This window comes from Macaca mulatta, chromosome 11 (assembly GCF_049350105.2).
Source record: "Macaca mulatta isolate MMU2019108-1 chromosome 11, T2T-MMU8v2.0, whole genome shotgun sequence".
In the NCBI taxonomy this organism is placed as follows: Eukaryota; Metazoa; Chordata; class Mammalia; order Primates; family Cercopithecidae; genus Macaca; species Macaca mulatta.
In genome coordinates, this window is record NC_133416.1 from 74,426,066 (window position 1) to 74,444,229 (window position 18,164).

At 34.5% G+C, this 18,164-nt stretch overlaps 1 protein-coding gene across 2 annotated transcripts in view; it reads left to right on the forward strand.

The window, feature by feature from the left end:
- The window catches only part of CAND1 (cullin associated and neddylation dissociated 1), a 46,210-nt gene extending 29,913 nt beyond the window's left edge, over window positions 1–16,297 (forward strand). The window contains 9 exon segments of one of the 2 annotated variants that reach the window (NM_001261692.2): window positions 214–359; window positions 3,556–3,848; window positions 5,834–5,975; window positions 6,337–7,830; window positions 8,633–8,728; window positions 11,464–11,633; window positions 11,715–11,879; window positions 13,382–13,489; window positions 14,290–16,297. In NM_001261692.2, the coding sequence (NP_001248621.1) occupies window positions 214–359; window positions 3,556–3,848; window positions 5,834–5,975; window positions 6,337–7,830; window positions 8,633–8,728; window positions 11,464–11,633; window positions 11,715–11,879; window positions 13,382–13,489; window positions 14,290–14,514 (2,839 nt within the window). In that variant the 3' untranslated portion in view covers window positions 14,515–16,297. 2 annotated transcript variants of the gene reach the window in all.
- Window positions 16,298–18,164: the final 1,867 nt, after the last annotated feature.

Below are 18,164 nucleotides of genomic sequence, written 5' to 3' on the forward strand. Positions count from 1 at the left end.
AGTTCATCTTAAAATTGATTAAATAAGTAAAATTTGAAAGGTAAACCTTTTAAAATCGTAAGTCCATGGGAGAGAAACAGCAAGAATCATTGGTGCTAGATAGTATGGGAACTACTCTCCTATGTTATTGCTGGTGATAAAGCAAACTGTGGCAGGTAATGAATCAAGGAGAAAAGTACAGCTCTTCAAGGCAGCTTTTGTTTTTGCCTTTAGATGTCCTAAGGAAGTATATCCTCATGTTTCTACCATTATAAATATTTGTCTTAAGTATCTTACCTATGATCCAAATTACAATTATGATGATGAAGATGAAGATGAAAATGCAATGGATGCTGATGGTGGTGATGACGATGATCAAGGTATTTCAAATTAAATAGAATCTTTTAAATTTTTGTGAAAGACAGTGTTATAAATGGAGATGATTCTTAGTGCAAATTGTACTGTTTGTTTTATTTAGTTATAATAGTGAAAGGGGAAATGATCTCAATATTTGACAATAGCAGATTAAGTTAGAGGGCATCTATGTATTGAACTGTTATGCAACACATTAAAAAATCATGTCTAAAAATCATTCATTAATGTTCTCAATAAGGTGAGTGAAAAGTATGTAGCAAAAATTGCTCACCATGTCCCAATTTTATTTCTTTAAGTATACAGAAAAAAATCTGTATATTTACAACTAGTACCATTACCACTTGTTTTCTCTTGGCTAGCAACTATATATGATTTCTGGTTTTAAGTACTATTCAAATTTTCTACAAAGCATTTTTGTAAGGAGATAAATCGAGGTTTTAGAAAGAATTGAATCTGTAGATATACATATTTAGGGCAGCTTGGTTTGAAAGAATATTAGTTTGTTTGTTCATAGTTCAGGAAAAATTCTTAATACCGTTTGAGGCCCCATTTAACGTTCATTAATAGCTTACAACGTTTCTGAGGCTCCTAAGATTGATGCCATCACATGATGATTTATGATATTTACTCTGGAAAGGAGTAGCAGCACTTCAAGGACATAGGGGTTGCTCATGTTCAGTTGTTTCTGTTCCTATTGGAAGAATCATAGTAACAAATATTTAAGTTGGTAAGTTACTAGGTAAACAGGTTGGTGGATTTTTTGTTGTTTTTGAGAATACTGTTTAGTTTGATTCTTTGAAGGAATTTATGTAACAACTTTCCTAAGTGAGCAATTTCACCCATCTTTAAAAAACAACTACCAAAAAAATTTCTTAACACCATATACACCTCAAGCAGCTGCTGCCTAGTTTCTCTCCTCCGCAACAGAACTCCTCAATGCAGTTCAGTTTCTTTCTTTCCATTCTCTCTTGAATCCACTCCTCCAGTGATGCACAAGATTGCAAATGTTTGACTCTGCCTATTGTATTACTCAGTCTCAGCAACATTTCTTTATTTAGCTTCTGGGATACCATTCTAGCCTGGATGTAGTCTTATCATTTTGATTACTCCAATCTTCCATGCTGGTTCTTCTTCTTCACCCTGACCACTGTACTTAGAGTATCCCAAGGCTCAGTCCTTGAACTTACCTGTTATACTCTTGATTTATTTGTTGATCTCATCTAGTTTCCTGGCTTTAATATCAGTATGCTGGCAACCCAGATCCTATCTTTAATCCAGATCTCGCTTGTGAATACAGATTCATATGCAACTGCTTAATTAATATTGCTGCTAGGATATCTAAAATATCTTTTCCCTACCCTTCCCCATCTCCCACCTAACCTGTTCTGCTTTAGCCTTTTCCATCTCAGAATGGTACCTCCATTCTTCTTAGTTGATCAGACCAAAAATCTTGCAGTCATACCTGATTCCTTTTTCACACATCCCTCATGTAGTCTTCCACCTCAGAACTCTTTCATTTTGTTGTTTTTATTTTGTTTATCACACTTAGTTACTTTCTGACATACTGTAATTGATGGTCTCCTACCTATTAGAATGTAAGTTTCATGAAGGTTCAACGTTTTAATCTCTTGATTGACTGCTTTATTCCAGTGCCTAGGACAGTGCCTGACACACAGGCAATCAATAAATGGGTTGTATTGATGAAGGGAAAACTTAGCTTATATTTTAATATGAATATCTTTTGAAAAAATCAGTAGCAATGTGTATTCCAGGTTTTGAATGTTGGTCTTTTGTGCACTGTATAACAAACAGGTACTTCACCTGCTTTATCAGTTAATATGAATTATACCCATTAAATGACTTTCTACCATGGTGTTTTTGTGATTTATAAAATCAACATAATTTTAGTGAATTGGGACATGTTAATTTTTTATAATCTTGTTTTTAATAAAGCTTATATTTCTGGGATGCAATTACCATAGTGTATGGACATGGAAAAAACTTTTATGTGCTCTTGATAGTATATTTTGGCAGTATCTTTTAACTTTATTTAAATAGATATTGGTAAATAAGCAAATGCCTTGCATTTAGTGGTATTTGGTTGTATTTTCCTATAATGTGCTAAGGTGAATTTTAAGCTTTTGAGTTGGAAAATTTTATTATTTTATTTTATATTGTAGAATCTTCTAAGGCCTAGCTGGCTACCTTTGACTGTCACTAAGCTAATTGGAATAAAAGCCAGTAAAAAGATATCACTCCTCTCAGTTATTTCAAGGCTATGTATAGTTTTGTCTAAGAATCACGAAATTATTGTGAGATAATTTTAGACTATCATGATAACTGCTAGTATTTCTGCCACCCTTCTGACTTCATATTACCCAACTAATTAAACCTGATGGTGTTAGAAAGAAAGAGTTGCTGGAGATTTCACACACATGTTATCTATCAAGTATAGATAAGTGAGATACAATTTTTAGTGCTTCTGCTTTGAATGTTTAAGGTTTAGCATTAGGGGAAAAATGGTTCTCTGTTAAGTTTGCAGCATTTTCTTGTTACAATTAAGCAAAAATAGTTTTGTTTTAAAGTACATTAAGACAAAATTGTGAAAGGTTTAGAATATACATGTTTGTTCCTCATAGCTTATCAACAAGTCGAGTGAAAAGCCTTATAGTCATAAAGCTGATATCAGCCTTCTTTTTGTTCCCAGAAAATTAGTTCTACAGTGTTTTGGGCTTGGTAACCATTCATTTTATCACCTACTCTATTACCTCAAATCCATTTCATGGTTTTTCTTAGAAAGTCCCTGATAGTTTGCTTGATTCTATGCTGTTAAGTAAGTTCTTTGAATTTTGTTTCAAAAGCTGGGAAATTTATGACTATAAATATTTATATTCTAAAGAAGTTGAATGTGTTAATTGATGATTTTAAAGTGTTATAACTAAGCACATTTCATTACAAAATAAATGAGAAAATGTTTAAAAATAGAATTATGTTTGTTTTTTAAGTTTAATTTATGTGCACTTATAGAAGTAACAAGCTCTTTGTTCAAGTTCCAGTTCTATTGAAACCTACCTGTTGCTGTATATGTTACCGGAAAGTTAGATTAACTGATTTGGTTAAAAATATCAATTCATTTTCTGTTTAAAATAATATACTTCTCTTGTCATTAATAGCCTGTTTACATTAAAACTTACCCTTTAGGGAGTGATGATGAATACAGTGATGATGATGACATGAGTTGGAAAGTGAGACGTGCAGCTGCGAAGTGCTTGGATGCTGTAGTTAGCACAAGGCATGAAATGCTTCCAGAATTCTACAAGACCGTCTCTCCTGCACTAATATCCAGATTTAAAGAGCGTGAAGAGAATGTAAAGGCAGATGTTTTTCACGCATACCTTTCTCTTTTGAAGCAAACTCGTCCTGTACAAAGTTGGCTATGTGACCCTGATGCGATGGAACAGGGAGAAACACCTTTAACAATGCTTCAGAGTCAGGTGGGTTTTAAAGTACAGTTTACAAAATCATGATAGTAAATGCAATGCTTTTAAAATTGTCTTTGTATGGAAATGTGAGTTCCAGAATATCTATAGAGAGGCAGAAAGTTCTAGGATATGTTTATATAGTTAATGCATGTTCATATTATGTTACTTGTAAACTATTCTGATTGAAGTATTCTTGGTTTTACTTGATAAACAATATTTAAATAATTTTAAGATTCAGTAAAGTAGTCTTTATCTTTGATGTTAATAGAGATGTCTTATAGCTGTGGAGTCATACTATTTGTGATCACATAACTGACTTCACTTCTAATTTAGGTGTGTGATATTGGGCAAGTTAGTCAGTCACTTTATTAAACCTCACTTTTCTTATTTGTAATAAGAGTGTATTTAGAAATACCTACCTGTGGTTGTGAGAGCTGGATGATCTGTATAGAGCATTCAGTGTAGTGCCTACTACATATATACTTACTAATAAAATACACTTTTTTTTTTCACTTGAGGGCATTTTTTTCTAAGGTCCTAAACATTAGAGCTATTATATTGCTCCCATTTATTGAATATAACATACCAGGCATTCTCCTATCTTATATGTAATCTCTACAGCAGCCCTATGGGATACACAAATACTAGATCAATTTTTATAGATTACAAAACAGATATTGACAGTGATTAAACCAGTGGAGAGGATGGGACACACATATGGTATCTATCTTGTTTTCAAGTAGTACAAATAAATACATTTTTGTGGTGAACTTACTCATAAAGGTGAATGTTGAAGATTAATTGTAGAAGGAAATAAGATAAAGTGTATGGAGGATATATGTGAGTGAGTGAGTATGTAGAAGTCAGGTATTGCTCAGTAGAGTTGCCAGGAATTTCGACAATGCTGTGGAAAGTTAGACAATTTTTTTGTTTTGTCTAGTTCTTAGATCATTGTGTAATTATGGTGTGTATCCTTGTAGTTTGGTTGTTGGGATTTTTCTTGGCTTTGTTTTTATTTTTAATCTCTACTTGCTTTGCTGTTGAGGTATTCTAGAAGCTCCATTTATAGCTTTGCATCCATAAGATTTGTTAGTAGAGACCCTATTTGTTTTACTGACTAACCAAACATTAGAAAGTTTAGAGCAGATATCTTTTAATCATACCCCTGCTGCTTGTAGCTACATTTGAAGTGAGGTTGATTCCTTGTAACAGCAAATGGAAAGTAAGAAAAGGACCTGTTCAATGGTTGCTTTTCCATAATTTATCTTGTTTCCTTTGACTTTTATCTGTGCTTTTGTCATTCAAAATACCATTTATGAATTAACCTCCTAAATTTTTTATTGAAAATATTATTTGTTTACTTTATTTCTTTTTTTTCTTTTTTCTTTTTTTTTTTTTTTTGAGATGGAGTCTCGCTCTGTTGCCAGCCTGGAGTGCAGTGGCGCTATCTCAGCTCACTGCAACCTCCGCCTCCTGGGTTCAAGCGATTCCCCTGCCTCAGCCTCCCAAGTAGCTGGGACTACAGGTGCACACCACCACACCCAGCTAATTTTTGTATTTTTAATAGAGACGGAGTTTCACCATGTTGGCCAGGATGGTCTTGATCTCTTGACCTTGTCATCTGCCTGCCTCAGCCTCCCAAAGTGCTAGGATTACAGGCGTGAGCCACTGCGCCCAGCCTATTAATTTCTTTATAGTCATGTATGTTTCACAATTAAAAATTAAGTAGGGAAGACTGTTTTGTTGCTCCCTTGAAAGCTAAATGATAGCTTTTCGTAATTTATCAGTATCAAGCAAATGTAGTTATAAGAGAACATATATAATACATGTAACAAACTTGATCTTGTTAGTGTTAGCAATAGCAGTAGATAGTTGAATTAGGAATTTAACAAAAAAAGATAAACTCTTCCCTTTATCCTCATTCTCCGTAATTCATGTTAAGTGTACTGAGGAAATACCAACAGCTGAACCATCTAATGAGTATATGATAATTGCAGGTTCCCAACATTGTTAAAGCTCTGCACAAACAGATGAAAGAAAAAAGTGTGAAGACCCGACAGTGTTGTTTTAACATGTTAACTGAGCTAGTAAATGTATTACCTGGAGCCCTAACACAACACATTCCTGTACTTGTACCAGGTATGAAAGAAACATAAATCTCTTTTGGGACTTATTATAGGGCATAGCCTTTTTGTTAGGATTTAAATAAGCTTAAATAATGATTTCCTTTTAAAGGAATATTTGTGACAACTTAATATGCACGTAGAGCTAACTTTTTAATCTAACCATCTTGAAACCTGAAGTTAGAAATTTGTAAATAAAAAGTTAAGTCTTACCCTAAAATATTTGGCTGTAGTATTTATTATAGATGGTGAAAATTTCTACTTATAGAAATAATATAATGAAGTGGGAACATTAGCAGTACTCTAGGGGTTGATATTTCATTTTTCTTTCTTAAAAGTCTGCACAGCAATGATTGGATTTTTTGTTGGCTTTTTAGGAATCATTTTCTCACTGAATGATAAATCAAGCTCATCGAATTTGAAGATTGATGCTTTGTCATGTCTATACGTAATCCTCTGTAACCATTCTCCTCAAGTCTTCCATCCTCACGTTCAGGCTTTGGTTCCTCCAGTGGTGGCTTGTGTTGGAGACCCATTTTACAAAATTACATCTGAAGCACTTCTTGTTACTCAACAGCTTGTCAAAGTAATTCGTCCTTTAGATCAGCCTTCCTCGTTTGATGCAACTCCTTATATCAAAGATCTATTTACCTGTACCATTAAGAGATTAAAAGCAGCTGACATTGATCAGGAAGTCAAGGAAAGGGCTATTTCCTGTATGGGACAAATTATTTGCAACCTTGGAGACAATTTGGGTTCTGACTTGCCTAATACACTTCAGATTTTCTTGGAGAGACTAAAGAATGAAATTACCAGGTTAACTACAGTAAAGGCATTGACACTGATTGCTGGGTCACCTTTGAAGATAGATTTGAGGCCTGTTCTGGGAGAAGGGGTTCCTATCCTTGCTTCATTTCTTAGGAAAAACCAGAGAGCTTTGAAACTGGGTACTCTTTCTGCCCTTGATATTCTAATAAAAAACTATAGTGACAGCTTGACAGCTGCCATGATTGATGCAGTTCTAGATGAGCTCCCACCTCTTATCAGCGAAAGTGATATGCATGTTTCACAAATGGCTATCAGTTTTCTTACCACTTTGGCAAAAGTGTATCCCTCCTCCCTTTCAAAGATAAGTGGATCCATTCTCAATGAACTTATTGGACTTGTGAGATCACCCTTATTGCAGGGGGGAGCTCTTAGTGCCATGCTAGACTTTTTCCAAGCTCTGGTTGTCACTGGAACAAATAATTTAGGATACATGGATTTGTTGCGCATGCTGACTGGTCCAGTTTACTCTCAGAGCACAGCTCTTACTCATAAGCAGTCTTATTATTCCATTGCCAAATGTGTAGCTGCCCTTACTCGAGCATGCCCTAAAGAGGGACCAGCTGTAGTAGGTCAGTTTATTCAAGATGTCAAGAACTCAAGGTCAACAGATTCCATTCGTCTCTTAGCTCTACTTTCTCTTGGAGAAGTTGGGCATCATATTGACTTAAGTGGACAGTTGGAACTAAAATCTGTAATACTAGAAGCTTTCTCATCTCCTAGTGAAGAAGTCAAATCAGCTGCATCCTATGCATTAGGCAGCATTAGTGTGGGCAACCTTCCTGAATATCTGCCATTTGTCCTACAAGAAATAACCAGTCAGCCCAAAAGGCAGTATCTTTTACTTCATTCCTTGAAGGAAATTATTAGCTCTGCATCAGTGGTGGGCCTTAAACCATATGTTGAAAACATCTGGGCCTTATTACTAAAGCACTGTGAGTGTGCAGAGGAAGGAACCAGAAATGTTGTTGCTGAATGTCTAGGAAAACTCACTCTAATTGATCCAGAAACTCTCCTTCCACGGCTTAAGGGGTACTTGATATCAGGTAGGTATCTAGATTTTCTTCCTTAAAAAATTTTTTGTTGATAGTTGGTTGCCTTAAAAGATGCCTAATAAAGAAGTTAAGCCATGTCTATATTTTCTTAAACCTAAAAGCTAAGTATGTGATGAAAAAAAAACCTGTCTTTTGTAGTATAGAGTGATATTCAAATGACATTTTGTTGTTTTAAAAGATAGAGTGGTAATTAGATAATGGTTAAATGTGTTCTCATTCCTCATAATGACTATATTTTAATGTTGCTATGTTATGTTAAAATGTGGAAAAGACATATCTCGTGAATTAACATAATCTAAAGAGCTTGCTGATACTAGTTACAATAAATAAAATTGGTGAAAGTACTTTTTTCAAATGAAAGATCCTGGAAGAGTTTTCAGATTTACCAGTGTCATCCTGATTAGAACAAGTAGAAGGTAATAACATTAATAGCAGTAATAGCCATTCATTCTTAGGCATTGCTTTCTTTTTTAGTAAAAAATTTGAAGATTTTTGAGCGGTTTTGGATTTAGCTAGTTCTCTTTTGTGAGGGTGAGATTCTCCACTGCTGCTTCAGGTCCCTCCTTCCCAGAAGGAATTGTTTCTTTTGAAATCTAACAGGATTTTGTTTTATGCTCATAAGTGAGTAAACTTGGCTCCTTTGGATTCATGCGTGCAATAAAAAATACCCTTCTTGGCCAAGGAAAATTCTAAGGAATTGAAGACACTGGTGTTATTTGAAGTGGTTTAAAAATGATGTCCGTGAGTTTTAGTGGACTACATACCAATAGACTTGCAATTTATTTTTAACTAGGCTCATCATATGCCCGAAGCTCAGTGGTTACAGCTGTGAAATTTACAATTTCTGACCATCCACAACCTATTGATCCACTGTTAAAGAACTGCATAGGTAAGTGGAAACAAAGATAAACATACTGATTTTTGGATTTTAGAATTCTCAAACGCTTGAATTTAGTAACTAGAAATATCAAGGAATTAAAATAATTGTTTAAAATAAAATTGATATGATCTTATAACTTTAACAAATTGCATTTGCCTATATTGTTTGTAATTATTCCTAGATGATTTTGCACACATAAATGAAGTTATAATATACCAGCATGTCTTTAGAGTCAACTACATATTTGATAACCATGTTTTTGGGGTGACTTAAGATAAGATAGCTTTAGTGGATAGAGCAGAAAGGTACTAGATTTATGTGGCCAGTCTGAAGTTTCTCCCTAGATGTAAATGAGTCTCATTTGAACTATTAAGGCCTCAGATTTCAATTATTACGTCTAACACCGAAGGAGATCTATGGAGATTTCCATATTTAAGGTCAAAATAACCTAAGAATAAAAAATAAAGTGGGGGAGAGCTAATTCGCAGAAGAACTAAGAGGAGATAACCCAAGAAAAACTAGGGCTTTCTCTATTTCTGTGAAGACAAGAATTAGCTTTTGGGATTATTTCTGATTTTTATAACCTCCGTGCATTTTGTTTTTATCATTGGTTTTCCTAGAGTTTGATAGTAGCCAAAAACCCCTCAGAATTTAGTTTGTTGCTTTCTTGAGGACGGGATAATGGAGATAACCATCCGGGAGGACTGAGGGATTTGGCAAAGAAGCTTTGTAGCTTTGTGCCATTCTGCAGTGTGCCAGAAAGAAAAAAAAAATACAATATAAAATTTGAGCTGTATAGAAAGGGATTGCCAGTTCAGAATAAGGAAGGCAGAGGCACAAATAGGTTCTATTGCTGGGGCCTAGAAATTATTTAAAGTCTATATGAGAAACTTCTTACTGGCATTTCCCCCACCCATTTTCTGCTTTGATATATTTATTGAGCACTTTGGTATTATGCAAAACAGGACAGAGGAAGAGGCCCATGCCATATCTCTAGAAATATCTTCCCATGTTGACAGCAGTCAACCTGTATGCATTGTTGATATAGTTACTCAACCAGGTAGTTAGCATTGTAATTGAATTATGATCTAGTTCGATATTCATGACTGTTTGAACATCAGAACCACCTAGGAAACTTTTTAAAAATTGAAATTGCTAGTTCATGGCACCATTTTGTCCATAATAGCAATATTTTAGATGCTTTCCTGAAAGCAGATATATACTCTATTGTAATTATTCTTCTAATCTACCAGTTTAGTATGCAAATAAAGGGAAGGGGAAATTAGTTTGGTACATTTATATTGTTTTTGAAACCACGCTGTCTCTCAGACTTTTTTTTTTAAGTCAGTGCTGGAACTTTCTTGGATATCAACATTGAGTTTGCCAATCTGCAGTATCTGAAGTCTCTCTTTCCTCCCGTATTTTCAAATTGCTGGTTTTTCAAGTTGGCATTCAAGTCTTTTGTTACCTCTCCTGCATTTCCCTGTGTATTCTAAAAGATTGCTGATGATAGAGTTGAGATCATATAATGATGAATAATAGCTACATGTGAATACTTAGTGTGTACTAGACATTGTCTTCAACAATATATGTGCCGTTTATTCTGCTCTGTATGGCTCTAAAAGATTTATAATCCTCATTTTATTGAGTGAGAAACTGAGGTGAGAAACAGGTTCTTAGCCGGGCGCGGTGGCTCAAGCCTGTAATCCCAGCACTTTGGGAGGCCGAGACGGGCAGATCACGAGGTCAGGAGATCGAGACCATCCTGGCTAACACAGTGAAACCCCGTCTCTACTAAAAAAAAAAATACAAAAACTTAGCCGGGCGAGGTGGCAGGCGCCTGTAGTCCCAGCTACTCGGGAGGCTGAGGCAGGAGAATGGCGTGAACCCGGGAGGCGGAGCTTGCAGTGAGCTGAGATCCGGCCACTGCACTCCAGCCTGGGTGACAGAGCGAGACTCCGTCTCAAAAAAAAAAAAAAAAAAAAAAAAAAAAGAGGTTCTTGCCTAAAGTAACTTGCACAAAATCATACATTTAACAAGTAAAATGGTTTGAACCATCATCCATGTGACTCCAAAGCATTATACTTTCTTTCCCACATTTGCAAGAATAAGCAGACTTTTAAAGTACCTAGATGCCTTCTCTGGCTTTTGTCCTATGTTAGCTTTCAATTTTCTCCCTTTATATTATTTTCCTGTGAATTCATGTATTTCTTATTGAAGACAGAAATAAATTAGGGCTTTTGGAGGCACGTTTCTCTTTTCTTTGATGAATTGTATATCCGCTAATAGTACTCCATCTTTATTAAGCAGTGGGTCTGTCTTCACCTCATTTTTTTATTCTTATTTTGAACTTAGTTTAAAAATATTTTTTTGCTGCTTTTAGTGAACTCCAAGGAGAATCATGCATGTTATTAGTCTTTTTAGCTGTTATCTCTGTCATATCTTGTATCTATGAAAGTGATACTGAGGAACTTTATGGACTCTTCTTCCATACCCTCTGCATTATAGGTGCTGAGAGTGGATTATCAGTTGAAAATATATTCACCTTCAGAAATGATAGTTGCCTTGCTGCTGAAAGAAACTTTATGGTTCACTTAGTATTTCATCAGGTTCTTCCCTGACCTTCGCTGAAGAAATAACAATGACACCAGCAAAAATAAATTATATCAACTTAGAGAAAATATAATGTATATTATATTTCAAGTTTACCATGTCTGTCTGTTGCTTTTCTTGTAATATTTCAGGTGATTTCTTAAAAACTTTGGAAGACCCGGATTTGAATGTGAGAAGAGTGGCCTTGGTCACATTTAATTCAGCAGCACATAACAAGCCATCATTAATAAGGGACCTATTGGATACTGTTCTTCCACATCTTTACAATGAAACGAAAGTTAGAAAGGAGCTTATAAGAGAGGTAAGTTAGATCACACTGTTTATCTGAGCTTGTCTTTAACTTCAGTATTATATATCCACACATTCTTTTTTGCTTTAACAGGTAGAAATGGGTCCCTTTAAACATACAGTTGATGATGGTCTGGATATTAGAAAGGCAGCTTTTGAGTGTATGTACACACTTCTAGACAGTTGTCTTGATAGACTTGATATCTTTGAATTTCTAAATCATGTTGAAGATGGTTTGAAGGACCATTATGATATTAAGGTAAGATGTTTGTGCCTATTTATACAATGTTTTAGAAGAAGACTTTGCTAGAGCAACTTTCACCCTTGCAATTTACTCATGTGTCTGAGAAAATCAGGTTGTCTGTCAAGATTTTGATAAACACGTTGTAAACTATAAAGTGCGAAAGTAATAGGCAGTGTAACACCAGTTGACATGTAAGAAAGATCCAGAACCCTTTTTATTGGAGGAGGAAGTGGCAGTGGATGCAAAATGCTCTGTGCCCACTTGCTTAGTGAATAGTCCCTAGATCCTTTCCCTCAAAAGAATCCCGACAGATTTTGCTGTTTAAAGTATAAATCTGTAAGTTTTTGGCCTGACTTAACACTGGACCATAGTTGCTACCCATGGAGGGTTTTCTTAGCATTGTCTTGATTAATTCTCCTGAGCTACCTTTGGGGCTAGTCTGAATTGTAACTGTATTATTTACCTGAAGGAGGAATTTTTGTTTTCCAATATAATATACTGTGTTTAATACCAAGAATTTTGTTAGAGGACATGGAACTTTTCAGATATACAAAGCAATCTGTAGAAGCAACTTGAGAGAAATCATACTGCATCTTATGTTTGGATAATGAATTTTGCGTATAAGTGTTCTTTGTTTTCCTGTGATGAAATGAACATCTCCATTTAAAATGTGAACAGTAAAAGAGTGATTTGAAAAATAAAAAATGCATGCATTGTGTCTTTTTCATCTACTCTTCCATTTAGGGCTTTTGGCCAAGCATGGCAAAAGTGGTAACTCAGCGGTAATTCAGCCATACTACCCAAACTCCTACTCTTAGGTTTCCATGTGTGGTAGTGACCTGAGCCTCTCAAAGTTCAATAAAGAGAGCCCCCCAACCAAGAATTAAAAGGACGTGCTTGTTTAATTCTATGAGTTCATAGTCCAAGAGAAAAAGGTTTATGGGTTATCAGGTTTTGCATGGATTAATCTGATAACTGGTCAACTCTGTTATGATAGTGGAAACTTATTTCGAAACTTGTGTTCCAGCTCAGTAATATTCCAGTTCAGTGATTCTCAATTCTGGTGCACATGAGCTTTTCAAAAAACAAACAAACAAACAGAGTCTGTGGCCGTATTCTGACAGGTTCAGTAAAACTCTGGGGATGGGACTTGAAGAATGGGTATGTTTCTGAAGCTCTCTGGATGATTCTAATGTGCAACCAAGATTGAAAACCACTTTTCTGGTTCTCGTATCTGTTTGAGACAGATGTCTCAAACCTTATCTGAGTTAAGGGCTAAAGAGTCCTCACCTATAATATGCTGCTCAAGAGACCTCACCTAAAATACAATCTGGTGAGGTCTCTTTAGCACTTAACTCAGATAAGGTCTGAGACAAATCTGTCTGATTCTGATTGGCAGATTACATTAAAAGGAAGCTTTACTTTGCATGGTATTTTCCTTTAAAGGATCTGTCAGAATTTAGAATTTTGTTTTTAGAAAATGATGTCAAATCTAAATTCTTTTTTATTCCTAATAGATGCTGACATTTTTAATGTTGGTGAGACTTTCTACCCTTTGTCCAAGTGCAGTGCTGCAGAGGTTGGACCGACTTGTTGAGCCATTACGTGCAACATGTACAACTAAGGTAAGAAATGATAAGTATCAACCTAGGTCAGACTTGGTGTATTGGGGATTCCTAGCCAATTCTTTTCTCTAGCTTTCCAAATATAAGTATTCCAGTGCTCTATGTAGCACTTGGTTTAAAAAGTTGACCTATTGAATACTGATGTTTTATAAAACTTAGCAATGTTAACTGCTATTCTTAAAAGTTTTTGTTTATTGCTATATCAATATAACATTTTGAAGTACTGATATATATATTTGAAGTACTGATATGGGATAAAATGTGATCAGGCAACAAAAGAGGAAGGTTTTACTTCTGATTGGAAGGGGAGTCATAGAAGGCTTCATATTAGGGTGACAACATTTGCAGTGAACCTTGAAAAATCCAGATTTTTTTTTTTAGACCAAGAAGATGAAACAGGCTTTGAATAAAGACCTGGAGATGTCATCATATGGTGTGTTTGAAAAAGTGTTTAATAGAATATAGCAAAGAATAGGGTAGCTAGAGTAGTACTTTCTTGATGGGGGCCAAAGTGTGGGACTTGCTAAGCAGATAGTTGAAAAGAGTGTTCTGCTCTCTTTGTTACAGTCATGTGGGTCTAGATTTTCTGTTGTTATAATGGTGCTTTTTGTAAAATATTCCCTTAAAAGAAAAGGAGACAACTTCTTTAAAAATAAGTTTAAAAACAGTTGTGCTTAGAATATAATATGCCTTATGGACCTATGAGAGTAACTTTTACCAGGAAGATCTTACGTGCTCAAATTTGTTCATGTAAGAGTTGTCTTTTATAGCATGTAATCTAAGTTTACTCCATGTTACAGGTAAAGGCAAACTCAGTAAAGCAGGAGTTTGAAAAACAAGATGAATTAAAGCGATCTGCCATGAGAGCAGTAGCAGCACTGCTAACCATTCCAGAAGCAGAGAAGAGTCCACTGATGAGTGAATTCCAGTCACAGATCAGTTCTAACCCTGAGCTGGCGGCTATCTTTGAAAGTATCCAGAAAGATTCATCATCTACTAACTTAGAATCAATGGACACTAGTTAGATGTTTGATCACCATGGGGACCATTACAGATGACCATACAATGCACTGAATTGACAGGTTAATCATAAGACATGGAAAGAGAAGTGTCTAAAAGCTTCAAAATGTTCCACTTTTTTTTCCTTCGTGGAGACTGTTTGTTTGGCTTTCTTCCATTGTTGTTTTTGTAGCATTTATTTCAGAAATGTGTATTTCCATAATCCAGAGGTTGTAAAACCACTAGTGTTTTAGTGGTTACAGCAACATTTGAAATGGAAACTAAAAGTTAGGATTTTATGGAGTATGGAGATAAGGTCCAGTATCTATTTACCCTGTAATGTTTAGGATTAAAATGTTGAAATTTTGTGACCATGAATTTCTTTCTTTTATAAATTTTCTCGTTTAAAAATCAAAAATCTTGCAAAACAAAAACCATGTTTCTTTTTCTTGTACAACTTTTTGTTTTCCGCAACACAAATTGATTTTTAGCTGGCAGACAAGAATACCATGTAAGATTTGTTACCATTTCAGAGGGTTTGGCAATTTTTAAAAGATAATAAGGTATCATTTTAAAGTATGAAAATTAACAATATCCCTGTTGCGCACACTAATTTTGCATGAGCAAGTTTACAAATATGTATTGTCTGTAAAGCAGCATGTGCAGATTATTCATAATATAGAAGTTAAAATAAGTATTATTAGTGCAATTTTCAGATATTTATTTTTGCACAGAAAACACATTATCTGGAGAGAAAGAAAGGAGAATTTTCGAGACTTTGGTTTTCTTAATGCCAGTGTGAATTTGCAGATGTTTTCAGCAAATCGAGTCACAATAACAATTTGCCACTTTTTTCTATTATAAATCTTCTTACTTAAATTTTGAATATTTTAAGTGCTCAATTTTTCTCAGTTACCCATTTGTGTGCGTGTGTTTCCACTTAGAAATTCTTAAAACCAGATTTTTCTTTCATTCCCTTTGGATGTCTACATTCCTTATCAAAGGATATAAATACTGTGTATGCTTTTGAATTGTATTTTTAGGAAAATTCTGAAGCCAGCTATCACAGCTTTGTTAGCTAATAATAGTATTTTCTTTTAGTTGAGTTAGGTTTTTCCCCATCTCCTGTAGAGCTAATTTACATACTGTATTTGCTAAGTGTTAACTACTTTTCCTGATTAAGGGATCTGTGCTGGGGAACAAAGCTTTTGCAGTACCTTATATTGTAGTTAAAATTTTATTTAACATATCCGTCAGTGAGCTCATTTCACACTGTAGCCTCTTCCTTCAAATTTGTGGTGCTCCTGTAACAGTAAGAACTAATTCTGAAATAAAAGACATCTCCTAATGCTGTGCAAACATAGTTTACATGTATTGAAGGAGGCAGTTGTTAAATTGAGTGACCAATTTTAAGCAATCAGATATTTGAAAACTGCACCCTTTATTTTTGAAACTGTGAATTAGAAACACTTCCTGCTGTATTACTACCTGCTTTAACATCCAAATATACAGTGATTTTAAATGATAACATACTGTGGTTATTAGATTAACAGCTTGATTTTGAATGTTCAGATGATAATGCAGAAGACATCACTACTAGTAAGGATTTTGACTAGTGCATTGATGTTGAAGTTGGTGCCATTTCAAAATATGGCAGGTGATAATCTTATACCATAATTTGCATAAAACTGTAATAGAAGTTTATTTTGAGATGTTAGTATATTATGTACTATGCATTTCTGTGGTATAGATGTTGTGGATATATTTAAGTATTTGGTTACATGGTTTCACAATAAATTACAATACTGCAGGCTCTAGGACTGAATAGGAGACTGACATGCATATGTTGTGTGAATGAATGTCTTAGTTGGGTAAAGTTAAATCCAAATACTTCAACCGGCTTTTTCTTCAGTTTGTTTGTTTTTAACTTTCAAGATGCATGTTTTGTTTTGTTTTCCTTTGCTTTTGTTTTGCAAGCCAGCTCATTTTTCTAATAGTTGAAATTCTTTTAATACTAAAGAAACAGATACTACTCTCTTATGGCTTTAAGTGTTTATATACCTGTTTATATGCATACATTAACAAAATTAGTAATAGCAGTGCTTAGAATTTCAATGCTGAGTCATACTGATGATTAACTCCATACTCCTAGTGGTGATGTGGTCCAGATACTGGAATGGAAGTGGCAGGGTGTGGAGTCCAGACATAGTCTACCACTCATGCTACTTACTAGTAATATTAAGGTGTTGTACTTAGCAATTCTTCACATGTGGGTTCCTGAGGAGATCTAAAAGTTAATACAAAACCAAGCTGTTTATTGATTTTCATGAGAAAACTTAGTTTAGGTCTACCTGATTTATTTTAAAAGAAGGCAGAAAGGAAATTTGGTATGGCAGGGTTTAACCTAAAAGGTTATTTATAAAATCAATAGCACTGAATGATAATTTTTTTAATGATGGTCATATATTTTATTAATGATATCTGAAAGTTGCTTAACCATTAGAAATTAGAATTATTTAAGGGTTGGAGTATGATGATTTCATCAAATGTTTGAATATTTAAATAATTTTTATGTAACCATAATTAAACCAAATTAGTCTTTTTTTCTTCATACTTTTCTTTGGTAGTGCAGAAATAACATAGGGGCATATCTAATTAACCAGTTCCAGCGGGTATTGCGATATCTTTATATCTAGTTCAGTCTCAAATGTATGAATATGATTATATAGTCATGATTGAAGTTCAAAATGAGGAAACATACAAAATCCTCAGCCATTGAAAAATTCAGTTAACTTGTTTATACTCCTGTAAGCTGTAATTAGTCACAAGACAAAGTATATAGTAATACTTTGTAATGAAGTAACATTTTCTGCCCACATTAATTTTACTAAAGACCTAAATTGTTAAAATTAGTTGGCAGTCTCTAGATTATGCTAAGTAAGTGTTTTGAAATTAAAGACCTTAAACATTTCAGCAAGTAAATATTGGATTCTAGCTCTGTTTTAAATTGAATCCTAATTTTCAAACCACTGCTACCCCAGATTCATACCTGTTTTTGAAATCTTGTTTATGGAATGGAAAATTGACAGTAGGTAATAGTTTATTTACTGATTGGACAAAGGATATTCTGGTTTTAACTGACCTTTCCATTTAAATAAAATTCATATGATAATTTTGGTTGCAAAAATGGAACACAGTGGAAGTATTTGGCTACAGGCTACCACAGTCTCATCAGATAAGACTGTTTTCTAAAAGGAAATGCAAAATGAAATCATACATTTTCCTTTTCCAATACAGTAAGTTGCTTGTTTTCCTATTAATACTAGAAAATATTTTGTAAACACCTTTGCTGTAGTTTCAGGCAAGATCTCTCAGCAACATGTTTTTTGCTCTTTTTAACTTGGAAAGTTAGCTCTGAATCAAAACTACTGAAGGGAGTAACACATATAATTTTACTTTGTTGGACCCTATAATGCCAGTGTGTCACGTTTCAGAAGGATTTTTAGTAGACAGAAATGCCTACTTTTGTTTTTGGAGTCTTAATACCCTGTCCTCTTCATACCTTATTAGTGGTGATTTTAGCAAGTTTAATTATTTTGCTGAGGTCTTAGAAAAGAGAAAGCTTATGCTATATGAAATGACATTGTTTCCAGATTAGGAAGTATTGGATTAATTT